Genomic DNA, 15,189 nt, shown 5'->3' on the forward strand with positions numbered 1-15,189 from the left:
TTCTTCTGCTCCCACTGGACTTCTTTGGCTTGTCTCTGTAACATTTACTACTGTGCTGTCTCCGGCACCTGAATTTATCCTGCGGTATCTACTCTATCTATCCATCTGTCTATCTATTTATATCAATCAGGGACATGCTGGGCCCCTGATTCAGCCCGGGAAAAATTGTTGTAGAGGCCCTCATTGCACGCTAAAGAGAGAGATCTCTCTCTATAGCGCTGCTGCTACTCAAAGATTTGCCATTTCAGATCGTGACAAGTGACAAGCCACTGGGCCAATTACATGAGTTATATTTCGTCGTTGTCGGGTGGAAACCTTGTATGTCCAAAACCATTTTAAAAATGATTTAAACTAGCGAAAACAGCCGATCTACAAGCACACAATGCCTCGCACCGCAAGGCGTTGTGTGCTTGTAGATCTGCTGTTTTCACTACTTTTGTGCGACAGCCTTGTATGATGAAGCAGGGCTTTGCTTTGTGAAAAAATGTACAAATTTGAAACTTCTGGAGTTGTCCCGCTTTTCCCAATGGCCAGCACATCCCTGATATCAATCAATCAATCTCAATCCGCGTCCGTCTGTCCGTCCGTCCGTCCGTCCGTCCGTCCGTCCGTCCGCCCGCCTGCCTGCCTGCCTACCTATCGTGCCTGTGCCAATAGCAGCACTATGTTTTAAAGTAGTAATGCTACAGTATATGGACATGAGTGCAATATTGACCGCTCTATCTCTGCTGTCTACTCTGCTATGCTGCTAATCCTCAACTGTCTCCAAGGAATCACATAATTCCAGGTCATGTTATGCTCCTTTTTACGATCGTTTTATGGGCGTTATGCACTTGTTTGATCCCATCACCACCAGTGGGCTCTGCTTTCCCTAAGGGTTCTGTTTTCCCCTGCGGGTTTGCTATATATATATTCGTTCTGCACACACACACACGCGGGCGCACATACGCGTGCGCGCGCACACACATATCTTTAGGTTAGCAGAAATAAAATCTATGTGTGTGTGTGTGTGTGTGTGTGTGTGTGTGTGTGGGGGGGGGGGGGGGTGCACGTGTGTGGATTTGAGTTTATATGCCTATATGGTCATGATGGCTCATCACCATAGCAACGACAGCATCTTTGAGCCTGCTTCGTGGGTTAAACATGTATGTGAAACGTGTGGATGCATAATGTATCCATGGATGACGTTTTGTGGCAGCTTTGTGATTATATATTCATTCTGTTTGTGATCTTGGGATCACAACGTAGCTGTTGAGTGTTGAGCAGTTAGGACATGCCTCTCAGTAGCTCGGAAAATCTTCATTACAAAACTACTTTTCATTACAGCTACTCGTTGCGTAGTACACTCGGTGGAACTTGTGTTTGGGATGCTTCATTTTTTTTTTTTTTTTTTTTAGTTTAGTTTATTTGATCACTCACATTTTTACAAGTCATACATCCACTTAGTCATTGTTACATGTGGTCAAAAGGAATAGGCTGAAGCTGAAAGCTTGTAGAAGCCTATCCTACTTATTCAATGAGTAAAATACAGTGATTTGTTATAGGAATGTTTGAAATTCAAGGATACATCGGCCTCATAGCAGATATGAGAATGGAAAATAAAAAATTAAAAAATAAATGGAAAATTAAGAAAAGGGAAAAAACATGTTGGAAGAATTTCGATATACTTCATATGAGTTAACAAATTAGAGCGAAAATGCAGACAACAACAAAGGATCCCAAAAGGCCTAAGTCTCTTACATGAGGAGAACCTCCAGAGTACAGACGGACGCCTGGGAAGTTTTAAAGACGTAGTGAAATGAAAAATAAGTTTTTCACGCTTTTAGAGCATATCTGTAGTGATAATATGGCCATACCTAACAGTAGATGGCAGAAAAAATCCTGTGTTTGTCTATTATAACAAGACAATTAAAGCCCTAAGTACAGCCCCTAAACAAAAACGTTGTGCGTGATGACGTATGTTAACTCTACTTAATAATTCACAAGATCACAATAATTGACAGGTGCCTGTGTTTTTTTTCTTCTTTTCTAAATTAACCACTGGAACCCTAGTGTCCATATTCTGAGAACTTAGAGAACTACAAGCTGACAGCGCAAGGCGTTGTGAGCTTGTAGATCGGCTATTTTCGGCAACAAGGTTTTGTGTAGAGGGGAAAAAAGAACAGAAGTACAGAGTGATAGGTCAAGTTTATTAAGTATTGACATTCCAGGTGGTTAAATATCTGGAAACACACATTTAGATGTCAAACGATGAAAGTAACTAAACTATATGGTATCTATGGGTTGTGGGGACCCCTGCTTCATCTCTCTCTCAACTAAGGGGTCCTTGGCCTGAAAACGTTGGAGACCCCTGCTCTATAGTGATGCTTCTCAAACGGTTTCATTTCAAGGTCCCTCAGTTTGGTATGCATTAGGCCACGGACCCCCACAACACTGTAGGAGTGTAAAAATTAAACCAAATACGGGTACATTTTTGGTTACGGAACGGTAAGGGTCCACATTGAAAACCGTTGTGCTATATAGCATGTCTACAATCCGTACTCTCTCAGTCCCTTACAGAACTGCAAGGGACCATTTGATTCACAACTATAGATCCTTTTGCTGGAGACCCCCATGGAACCCCCAAGGACCCCTGTAAAACTGCTGTTTTTGAATAGCCAACATATTAAATTGATAAACTGGTTAAATTAATTGTGATGCTACATTAACTGCTTTTGCTGGGCACCGCTACAGCATCTCTCAAGTCTTTGCCACGTGCAACGCATTCTGAGAGCCACTGTACATTTCTTTAGGACAAGACATTTGTAATAGGATTGACGAGAAATAAATTGCTGGCATGACTGGTGCGCTGAGAAGAGAGATAGCAACGCTGAAAGCATACTGCTATGGCTGAGATAAGTGCTCGAATTAAAGCTCATAATGTAAAGATCAATGGTCCGGTCAGAAGCGACAACAACAACTGTGGATGCTGTTGCAGAAGTGTCAACGCTTTCCAGCCAAAGTGGAATAATAGCTTTCAGAAAAGTGCTTGGACCCGGAAGGGACATTTAAAGGGAATCGCTGGGGTCAAAGAGGGGACAGAACATGTAGGGCTGGGCCATTATTACGACTTCCAATCATCCACTCATCCAATCATCAAATCACCATCATTTCAAAGCTTTGCCTCGATTGTGATTGTGATTAATAACCACCTAAAGGCCCACTTCACCTCTGGGACAACCAGATCTTATTTTATTGTTGTTTGGAACACGATCAACACAATCCTGAGTTATTTATGTTTATGTTATGTTATATTTGTGTTCAATCTGTGTTTTGAGATATTTTAGTATTTCAGCATGAATGATGATGCATTTTGCATCATATGATACAGCATGAGGCACTGCTGCGTTTTTTCGTTGCGTTTTGGAAATCTGAAATCCACAAAAAGGGCCAAGGAGAGAGAGAGAGAGGAGAGAGAGAGAGAGAGAGCAAGGGACCCAGTGGCCACAGTTGCGAAAATCTGAAAAAATCAACCCTGGTCCGCGGCAGTGTGCAAACTTCTTTATTTACGTGATCCAAAAAAAAAAAAAACAGCAGTCTGCAAAGACCTTTAGACCCCTGCATGGAGTTAGAACAACTGAAGTTCAGGAGAGAGCGAAACACACCTTAACTCCACCCCCCATCTCCACCTACCTGCTCTCACGCCACCTACCTGGCCCTCAACTCCGCCCCCAAGCCATCTACCTGGCTCTATTTATCCTCACTCTAACCTCCCAGAATCCCTAGCATCTGTGTTGTGGGGAAAGCTTTAGCTGAAAATAGCAGATCGACAAGCAGCTTTTGAATTTGAATGACGTTCGAAAAATGTCTGTTTTTGAGCTATGTTTTGTTGTTGCTTTATAGTAACCTGTTTGTATTTTTGGGTTTGTTGTCTGTGTGTTTAACAAAAAAGTTTTTTTTTAAATATATATACAGTATGTACTGTAAGAAGAAAGTTGTCAATTGCTCAATTAACATATGAAACGGGATATCCTACAAAAGCACAGCTGAAATTGCCTGAATCATCTGTGGACCTAGCTAGAAAGAGACAAAAGTGTGTCCTATTTGCTGGAGATAGCAATATCCCCATTCACAAAATGCCACTGAACATTCCTTGATATAAATCATTGGCAAAAGGCCGGGGGAAAGTGGGATAATCCTGGTTATCAAAAAATAATGAACAAGGCCCCACGAATTCCGCTACGTGAAGCAGAGTGGAGTTAGTCTACACCAGGTTTATGATTAAAATGTGAAAACAAAACAAAAAAATTCCCTGAACGTACTTCTTTTCCCCAGCAACTGGGAGCCACGGGAGAGGGCCTAGGGGCCACATCCGTCTCTAGGCCCTACCAGGGTTAGGCAACCTACCCCTGGTCTACACCAAACAGAGTTTAATGTCACTATGCTTTTGCCCTACACCAATCACAGTGTAGGGTCAGAAATCCACAAATCCTCCCAGGGACCCATGGTAATACTGTAGGTGACCTGTGTGATAACGAGTGGCTCCTCACCAGGCACGTGCACACATAGACATCAAAGGGGGCTTGAGCCCCTGCCCTTTTATCTGTCTGTAAAAAGTGCTCTTTCCAGATCCATGAATGCAGTTTTTACTATGGTGAAAGAAATGCAAATGCCCTCTTTCGATGCCATACCTGAAGGCAGCATCAAAGAGAATTGCCTTGTCCGAACTCTCCTGAACTTGAATGCATCATCTTATGTTGAAAGAATTGTCGCCACATCTCCAGTATTGACTTGATTATGCTTAGTTCAGTGTGGTATCAAGTATCGAAAATAGCAGACCTCCGAGCATGGAGGTCTGCTATTTTCGATATTTCCACCGAAAGGCCCCTTTAAAAATGTCAGCCCCTGCCTCTCTAACACTCTCTGCACGTCCCTGCTCCTCACCTCTTTGTGTCCACCACGGTGCTTCTCCAGGATCCTCAGGGTGTAGTTGGTCCTCTGGCCTTTACTGTTGAACTCCACCCGACCCGTCAGGCATCGTACTCCACCTGGCACCCAGGAAGAGGGAGAGAGAGGGAGGAGAGGAGGAAAAGAGGAGGAAAGAGAAGAAGAGATTACAAGATAACAGTGGCGTCAGTTCAGAAAAAGCTAAGGTATGGCAACATGACTGGTTGTCTTGCACGCGCACGAAGCACCAGTCATGTTGCCATACCATAACAGGCATGATACATTTATTTTAAGAAGTACATTCTACTAACCTACTGTAACTCAAATGTGGCGTGAATGCGACATGTTGTGAGCTTGTCGGTCGGCTATTTCGGCACACGTGCAACAAAGTATGAACCGGGCTTACGGTGAGATAATCATCCACCACTGCCCAACAGAGAAATCAGACATCCAGGGAAAAAGTGGTTATTTCATCATAATACTGCACGATAGTGTCACCCGCCGAAGAGTTCAGCAAACCAAAGTTTCAAAGTAAACGACGCAAAGTGACACATAGCTTGAAAATCTGTCCTTTTCGGCAAGCAGTGCAATGAAGTATGAATTAGGCTGAGAGAGAGAGAAAGAGAGAGAGAGAGAGAGAGAGAGAGAGAGAGAGGACGGAATCAACAGATAGACTGACAAACAGCGAGTCAACACTTCTTTACTAAACCCTTTATTTTACAATCATTCTCACGCATGCATGCACACACACACACACGCACGCACGTGCACACACACACACACACACACACACACACACACACACACACACACACACACACACACACACACACACACACACACACACACACACACACACACACACACACACACACACACACACACACACACACGCACACACACACACACAAATCACTCACTCACTCCGTGCCCCAGGCAATGCTAGCGTAGCCGTAGATAGCTAAGATGAATGTTGGAGGCGATGACAATGGAGCACGCCATGCGGTTGGCTAACACAGACTGATGTGGGACAGGTGGGCTGGAGACAATGAGGGATGGAGCGCAGGCCAGTCCGTCCACAGGTCGTCCATGAGAGACACACACGGACACACACACAGATGGGAGATGACAAGGAACAAACAGAGGCATGTTAGAGCAGCTGTCATGGACAAAAACAAATCAGCACTCAATTGTCTATCACAGAGGTTCACAAACTTTGTCAGCTTGTCCTTGTCACATTATGAATTAGCCATTTAATAGTGAAAATAGCCTATGTGAGCTTGTAGATCGACTATTTTCACTATAGTGTATTTCTGAAAAGATCTTTTCAATGTATATATTTTTTGGGGGTGGGGGTATTTCACATTTCATACATTTTTCTGTATTGTCAACTCACGATCCAAAAATGGGTCCCCAGGGTTATGGCCAAATTATGTTATCAGATCAGCTACTAGCAACAAGTGCAGTTCACATAGGACTTTTACACTATGCTACATTATGTACATAACATATTATGTATCACTTGCCTAACAGTACATTCAGGAATATTGTTGTTGAACGTAGAAATCCATCCGTTTGTACTTTTAGGCCTTTAGATGCGATCAATCATTATGCTCTGATTACCGGTGATAAATACAGCACCATCCACCACCAAAAGTTGGTAGCAGCTCTCTTTCTGTTAGGAGGGACCCGCATTGGTATTTGTTTCTATAAAAATCTAGACATATTACCTTACTTCTCTCCTAAATAGGAACTCTGGGACCTACTTCCCCCACTCACAGGAATGGACCTGTTTTCCAGGCTCATTGAATTAGCTTGGACTTAAGAAGAACTGCTTATAAATAGAATCAGCCTCGCACATGGACTAATCTTCAGTTGGCACCCGTCTCCCTTATATTCCTGGGATAGCTCAGCCCTCAATGTGCCCTCCACGAATTAAATAAAAATTAAAGGCAATTAAATTAAACACTGTTGCTACTACTATCACCACTCCTGTGACTAAAACTAGTATTAAATCGCCTGCAACTACTTGGCGTCATTATCCAAAGCACTTTACAGAGGTAAATGTATGAGCCAATCACACACTGACGGTGGAGGCACCATGCCATGGGTTCAGTGTCGCGTGATTATGGATCCAACTGGGAAAGATGGATGGAAACGGCATAGAGCGCTCGTTTTCACAGTTATTGTCCACGACACTGCAAGCGGCGCGAAGGCCAGCGGACCTTGGTCCTGCTCTTCGCCCCCGAGCGCCGCAGGCGCGAGTGGCCGCGAAGAGCGGGCCAGGGCCGCGCGGCCGGCGGAGCGCCGCGCGAGTTACGAAGCCGTGGTGAATGCAATCGTTATATTTATGCCCAGGCCGTAAGGCCTGGGCAAGCGCACGATAAACGCCATGATAATTGGGTACCGTGCACCTCGCGCGGTCCAAGTGACTACAACGGAGCGCTCCCTACGTCCGGTTCAGCCAATCACAAGCTTCAAAAATGAGTCCGGGGCGTGGTTATCCATCTTTCCCAGTTGGATCTATAATCACGCTTCAGTGTCTTGTTCAAGGACACTATGGACATGATGCCAGGAGCCGCGGGGATCCAACTGTGGAACCTTCCCATTCCCACACAACCACTCTACCTCCTGAGTCACTGCCTGCCAACTGTTACAAGCACTACTGCTACTACTACTGTGACTGTACTTTTATTACCACTGCCACTACTGTTGCTATTATTATCACTACCGGTACCATGATTGCTGTTACTACTACAGGGGACAGGGGCGGCAGTGGCTCAGGGGCAGAGTTGCAGTCTTAGAACACAGAGGGTTCCTGAAGGGTTCCCAGTTCGATCCCGGGCTCCCCAAGAGTACCTTGAGCAAGACTCTGAACCCCTAGTTGCTCACACTCAGTGAGCAGGTTGGAGCCTTGCATGGTTTCCTCCGCCATCGGTGTATGAATGTGTTTGTGAATGGGTGAATGTAATGCACATTCTCTGTAAAACATTGTTTTTAAATGTTTACAGTTTCAATGAATCGCTTAAAGCCTTATTTTATACACAACGGTAATGAAAATAGCAGCTCTACAAGCAAGTGTTGTAATGTGTTGTGAGCTTTGCCTGGTTCCAGCCCATAGACCCCGCCCACTCTGAGTGGACTCTTTCTCTGGTCTGGAGCTGAGTACGCGCACGCTCGTGCACGCTCGCAAAAAAGTCCCTCCCCCGTAAATCGTTTAGAATAGGGCACAGTTTCAGACTAAAGCGTGAGCCGAGTCTGAAATCAGGCTATTGTGAGCTTGTAAATCAGCTTTTTTTATGTTTTGAAGCTTTCACAAATATGACAACATGCCCAAAATAGTTATGGAGTCGATCGATTATTAAATGACATTGTCGATTACCGACTGCTTTCTGTCATCGATTAAAATGGATCATTTCTCTGAACTGTTGCACACCCAGCATGCAGTACTGTAGTGAACCAAACAGGAGTGGTGAACAGCTGCACGAGAACATATGGAGAGAGTGGGCTGAGGTTAATGCATATGTTACGTATGTTGAGTGGATGTGGATGATGGCACTAGAAGTGAAAGATGTGAAGAATTAATTTAAACCCGCACTTCAAACAGCGAGCATCCATGCCAAGGTCCCCGTGACACCTCAGACACAGTACCATCTCTGTGTCTATCATCATCGTTGGAAACCTTGTATGTCCACAACCAGTGGTGGAAAAAGTACTACATTTTGTTTACTTAAGTAAAAGTATCAATACTGCAAAGTAGAAATACTCTGTTAGGATGCCCTCACACCAAAATACCTATGAGAGTGGAATCCGCGTTCCGCCAATGCATTTCAATGAGAGTGAAGTGGTTTCATGCCAGCATAACGATGAAGTTGTCATTAATTTACGAAAAACGAAACGTGAAAAGTTTAAATATGGAGATGCAAGGTTTCTGCCCGACACCAAGGATCTGTATGCGTGTGTATGCATGTACTGTGTATGTGTGAGTCCGTCTCACTTAGTGCGTACGGGCATAATGTGTGACTATAGGACATATGGCATGTCCTCTAGTTTAATTATATGATTTTGTCATACACGACTAGATTTAAAAGCTGATCCTCTCGGCACGGAACGTGGGCGGGTAGAGGATCACACACGCACACTCACACATACATAATAAATTATACACCACATGCTACTACCAGCACGCATGTCCACACATACACATATGTAGACGAGCAACATCTCATATCAACAGACGACACGTATACAGTATGTGTTGCAGATTAACTTGTGTGCTAGCTAGCAGTGGTGTAAAGCAGTGTTTCTCAAACTTTCACATTTCAAGGTCTCCCCTTAACTCTGACAGTGTACAAATGGAACCAAATGGACCTGTTAGGGTTCATTTGGTTCCATTTGTACACTGTCAGAGTTACAGATGTGTATGGGTCAATGTAGACCCCACTAAAGGAACCCACAGAATCCCTGAAATTCACTTTGAGAACCACTGGTGTAAAGTAACAAGGCACATTTACTCAAGTACTGTACTTCATTTACTTGACTATTTCATCTTTTTGGGTAATTTATAGTTCTACTCTACCGTATACTCAACCAGTCCAGTGTTGATCAAGTTCTAAGGACTGAAACTTCGCTCTGTGTCACTTTATTTTCACTTTTTGAGTAAAGACAATCTTTTGCATCCAAAGCAGGCCTGCATCTTTCATGCTGGCCTCTCGCACCTGTTTACAGCACTACAGTAAGCCTTGAGTTTAGAGCACAAACCTCCCTACCTCCTGTACCGTATACTTCCCATTGAGGTCATTTTACTGTAACTTACTGTGAAACATTTTCCTGGAGAATAACACTTCTCTCCAGCCCCTGGGAGGGCTTTCAGACCACTGTTTCCCAAGCACCGGGTCTGGAGTCGGGACCCATTTGTGCGGTCGCTTAATTTTTTGTTTCCTACATTTTGTTTTTAATTATTATTATTTCAAAACATTTTTGAAAAAACATTCCCAAAAATGCAAAATGTTTCATGAATTAAAAAACAAATTCAATTACTTTTTTTCTTCATAATTTCATGAAGAACTCAAAGAAAAATCAGAGAATTTCCATAAATTAGAAAACGAACGTTTAAGAAGTAGTGAAAATAGTCGATCTACATGCTCTCAACGCGGTTTTTGAGCTTGTAAATCTGCTGTTTTCACTAGTTTGGGTCCCGGGCAAACGTCTAATCTCTCTTTTGGGTCACGAGCCAAAAGGTTTGGGAACCACTGCGTTGAACTGTTGTTTTGCGAATGAAAGCAGACAACCAAACCAAAGCGACCCACCATGCGCAGGTAGTTCATCAGGCTGGTCCCGTGTTGCCAGATCTGAGGCGAGGTGCAGCTGAGAGGCTTCACTCCGATCTCCTGGCTGCGGTTGAGCTCCCGCACCGCGCCCACCACCACGTGCACCGCGTCGAACATCAGCGCCGACGACAGCTGTGGAAGGAAGGCAGGTTACAAGATAGCTATAGGTTATCACTCATTTTAGGAGCCCGATTTTCGGCGATTTAGCCGTAAAAAAAACTTTTCCACTTCCATAAGAACACAGTTCAGAGAAAATGAGCTTTAAAGATGTGACAATGCATTGGATTCGGCGGCGCGACCCTCTCGCGGGCCGATGTAAACATGTAAAAATTTAGCCAGAGGCTTCAGTGAGGCCTCCGATTATTTAATTCATTTTATATAAAAAGCCGAACTAGTTCGGGATCGGCACCCCGGGAATACGTCGCGGCGCCGACAGCATAGACAGATTGAGTAAAAATTGGGGGGCTCTAAACTTGGCATCTGGCCATTTTCAATGGAATAAATCGTCGGAACACGTAGAATGGCTCGTTGGAAAGCGTAGGACGAGCCAGGACCACCCACGTCTCTACAAGCAGCTCAGGGTAAGTAAAATAGCAAAAAAAATATTGAATTGTATTGAAAAAAAGCCGAACTTGTTCGGGATTGGCACTGGAAGGGAAAAAAGAATGTCTGTAGTACTACAGTATAATGGTTGTCGGGCAGAAACCTTTTAGCTCCATATTTAATATTTTTTTGTTTATTAACGCCCTAGCCCGTCATACTACAGTGTCATACAAAACAGGGGGGGGGGGGGGACTTGGCACGAAAAAGTGTGAGAACCAGGCCACAACCCCCAAAATAATCATATTTTAGCTGGGGATCCCCCCACCCTGACGAGCACTAAGAGATGATTTAGTACAACATAATTTTCACAATTTTCGCCTCTAATATTTGACAATTTGGCCAATGTTTAATTTGTCATTTTAGAGCTATTAAAATTGTTACTTTAGAAATGTGCAGATACCCGCTATACACTTAAACTTTGTGTAGGTTTGTTTACTGTTGAGTGAGAAAACAATGTTGCACATTAAGTTAATCATCTGGGGACCCCCCCAAAATAATGCGGGGACCCCCCTGGGGGTCCCGACCCACAGGTTGAGAACCACTGATTTAGAAGGCATTTGTAGAATGGAAGAGAGGCACGGAAGAGGGGAACGTCGCTGTGATTAGAGGGGGAGGGAAGAGGGGAGGAGAAATGGAGGGGAGAGAGAGAGAGGGGGGGGGGGGGAGGAGGGGAGGTGGGGAAACAGAGAAGAAGAAGAACATCAATACACATTAAGTTCACACCAAACGCCTGGTCTGAATCTACTTAGCTGCAAAATGAAATTACTGATGGTGGAAATGATGCAATTAGACATTATGTGCTAAACGCTGCTGTCTGGCTCAGAGTACACAAGGCGTTTACATCACTCTCTGGCGGGGCCAAAACATCCCCACAAGTAGAGTAGAGTTTGAGACATAGACGATTGTGAGGACCACCGCCGGGGAAATGGATTTCTATGATAATAATAAAATAAAAAAAGGTGATTTGGCTTACAATTAGGATTTGATTCATTGATTGATTTTTATTTTTATTTTATTAAAGTGTCATGCTTCCAAGGAAGCCCAGCCCATATGGACTTACAGGACAAGTATCAAAATACAAACTCTCATCATTGAAGAGGTGGCCACCTGAACAACTGGGCACTAGGACATGTGGGCACTTAAGAGGTGGGCACCTGAACAACTGGGCACTAGGGACATGTGCACACTTGGAGTGGTGGTCACCTGGACAACTGGGCACGAGGGACATTAAGCCACTTGAGGAGGTGGACAACTAGGGACATGTAGGCATCTGGACACTAGGGTAATGTGGGCACCTGGAAAACTGGGCACTAGGGACATGTGGGCACCTGGCATGGACAACTGGCCACCAAAACCATCTGGGCACTTGGAGAAGTGGGCACCTGGACAACTGGTCCTAGTGCCCCTAGTCCCTAGTGCCCCATCTGTGCACTAGGGAAATGAGGGCACTTGGAGAGGTGGGCGCCTGGACAACTGGGCACTAGCTAAGCAGCAGCGGATGCGAAGCTTTGGATCAAAGACAAGCAGAGCTATAGTGAATGCAAGCCGCAAGCCGTATAACATGCCCTTAAATGTTCTTGAATTCTCGATTTTACAAACTGAAGAACTGGAATACGACCAAACAATGAAAGGAAAGCCAATAGGCACACACAAACACACACACGCGTGTGCGCAAGCGAGCGCCTACTTGCAAGCGAGCGCCTACTTGCAAGCGAGCGCCTACTTGCAAGCCCAACTGCGCAGCATAGCTTGTAGATCGTCTATTTTCCACTTTATGGTCAGGGTTAAAATTGGCAAAACATTTTAAAAAAATGGCATTCATCAAAAAGAAAATTGGTACTGACCGCAGGGCCGGGGTAGATGAGGTCACAGCCCTCCCTCCAGGACAGGTTGAGGCTGCGGATGAACTCCAGGTAGAAAGGATGGGTGGTGTTGAACATGGAGAAGCCCAGGATGTTGGAGTGCTCGTCCACGATGTCATCCAGCCTCAGCAGGGGGAAGTCCTGGGAACAGGTCACAATGACACCGCCATTACTTTAAAACTACGTGACCCAGTATTCTTAAGGTAGGATCAGACTACAAGGTAACCAATTTTGGGTCAGAAACAACTAGAATAGCGAACTAGAACTGCACTCTGTCGAGGTGCCAACTTGCGACATCACCACTGGCATCACCAGGAATTGGTGTTAATGATGACGTTGCCAGAAATGCTGGTCCCTGATTGGGCTACGGGCTTAAACAAATAAGGACACCGACATACATACGCAGCCGAACGCAGTACTTGCGCACTCTGCTGGCGCAAGTAATGAATCCGTCGGCACAAACACGGGGATGAATTCATTCTACTATTATGCCACCAAAATGTGGAATGCCCTACAACCAGCCATCAAAAGGTGCCACTCCCTATACCCTCTTTCAAAGCCGCCATAAAAGGGCAGCACCTGCAATTTGCAACTAGACCAAGACTCCTTGCTAGCCAAAAGTAATGACAACTCACTGTTTTTCTGTAAATATACTTGTATTGCTCCTCCTAGTATTGATGATTGCCTATTGTATGTCTTTATATGTCTTTATGAATTGAATACACAGGACCACAATGGAAAACAAGTCCTCAGGGCTTTTTGTGTTATACTTTTAGCATCATTGTATAATTGCACCTCTGTACTTTTTGCAAACTGTTAATAAAGTGTTCAATCAATCAATCAATCAATCAATCAATACCTGAGCCTAGATCAGGAGCGTCAAGAGGCAAGATTATCCTCTAGTATGAGCGGTTCAAAGACCCAAACTTAAGCCAACCGTTTCACAGGATGGTTGGGTCCAGTGGTGGAAAAAGTACTCACATTTTCTACTTAAGTAAAAGTATCAATACTGCATTCTAGAAAAACTCTGTTAGGGTGCCCTCACACCAAAATACCTATGAGAGTGGAATCCGCATTCCGCCAATGCATTTCAATGATAAGGGAGTGTTTTTTGCAGAAATCCTCTGCTGGCATGAAACCGCTTCACTCTCATTGAAATGCATTGGCGGAACACAGACACCACTCTCATATGTATTTTGGTGTGAGGGCACCCTTACCTAGAGTGGAATCCGCCAATGCATTTCAATGGGAATTGAGCGTTTTTTTGCCAGTAGAGGATTTCTGCAAAAAAAACGCTCCATTCTCATTGAAATGCATTGGCGGATTCCACTCTAGGTATTTTGGTGTGAGGGCACCCTTACAAGTAGAAGTCCAGAATTCTAAATTTACTTGAGTAAAAGTACAAAAGTATTGGCATCAAAATGTACTTAAAGTGGTAAAAGTAAAAGTTAAAAATGTTTGAAAATAGCCGATCTACAAACTCACAACGCGTCGCATATTTTCAAATGGCCACGGTATAAAATAGGGCTAAAGTGGTTTATGTATGTTTTATAATATTATAATGTATATCTGCAAAGTAAGTAGCTAAAGTTTTCAAATAAATGTAGTGGAGTAAAAGTACAATATTTGGTTCCAAGATGAACTGGAGTAGGAGTAAAGGTATTGGAAATTGGAAATTCTCAAGTAATGTAACAAATACCTCAAAATTGTACTTAAGTACATTACTTAAGTAAATGTACTTAGTTACTTAACACCACTGGTCGGGTCGTCCTGACAATATTCTATGATGTTTGATATTTATCTGGATGGATACTGTCCAAGTGGAACAGCACAGGCACGGCAGGCAGGAGTCGCTGAGAGAAAGACAGTCTACTCTACAAGGAGACTATGTGAAGTGAACGAGTGGGCTTCTTTGGCACAGCGACAGGTCCAAACTACCTCTGGTGCATTGGACAGCTGAGGCTTGCAGATATGTGGCGGGAAACACTGTCTATAAAGTGTATTCTCAGACATATCAAATTACACTCCGTTCATTGTTTACATCTGCTAGTCGGGTCAGTTACTGCTGCTGCTTCTGCATGTAATTAGCCTTGAAAAGATGTGAGGGGCTGATAAGATAAGAGAATCTTATAAGATTTTATCTTATCTTTTATCACTCTACACTTGATCATCTCTTCACCAAAAGAGACGATTTGAAAGCTCGCAGTGCGTTGTTGCATTAGCACAAATTGTTCGGCTATTTTGAATGTCCCCCTCAGAACAGGCAGAATGAGATTCAAGTGGTTAAAGTGTAACCACAATTTAAAGTGAAAATGTTCAGGACACTGCTGTTACGTGAGCCTTATCTATCTAAATATTTAGATTTAGACAGAAATGGACGCTAATACTGGAAATGAATTGAAAGAGAGAGAAAGACAAGTATAAACGTATTGGCACCAAAATATACTTCCAGTACCAAAGGTAAAGTA

At 43.8% G+C, this 15,189-nt stretch overlaps 1 protein-coding gene across 1 annotated transcript in view; it reads right to left on the reverse strand.

The window, feature by feature from the left end:
• Positions 1 to 15,189, reverse strand: part of grik5 (glutamate receptor, ionotropic, kainate 5) — a gene marked incomplete at its 3' end in the record, with an annotated part of 126,643 nt that overhangs the window by 46,810 nt on the left and 64,644 nt on the right. The window contains 4 exon segments of the mRNA XM_080748588.1: positions 4,924 to 5,015; positions 5,018 to 5,027; positions 10,236 to 10,388; positions 12,704 to 12,862. Of these exon segments, the coding sequence (XP_080604714.1) occupies positions 4,924 to 5,015; positions 5,018 to 5,027; positions 10,236 to 10,388; positions 12,704 to 12,862 (414 nt within the window).

The sequence above is a fragment of the Nannobrachium achirus genome (assembly GCF_963921795.1).
Source record: "Nannobrachium achirus genome assembly, chromosome: 2".
Lineage (NCBI taxonomy): Eukaryota > Metazoa > Chordata > Actinopteri > Myctophiformes > Myctophidae > Nannobrachium > Nannobrachium achirus.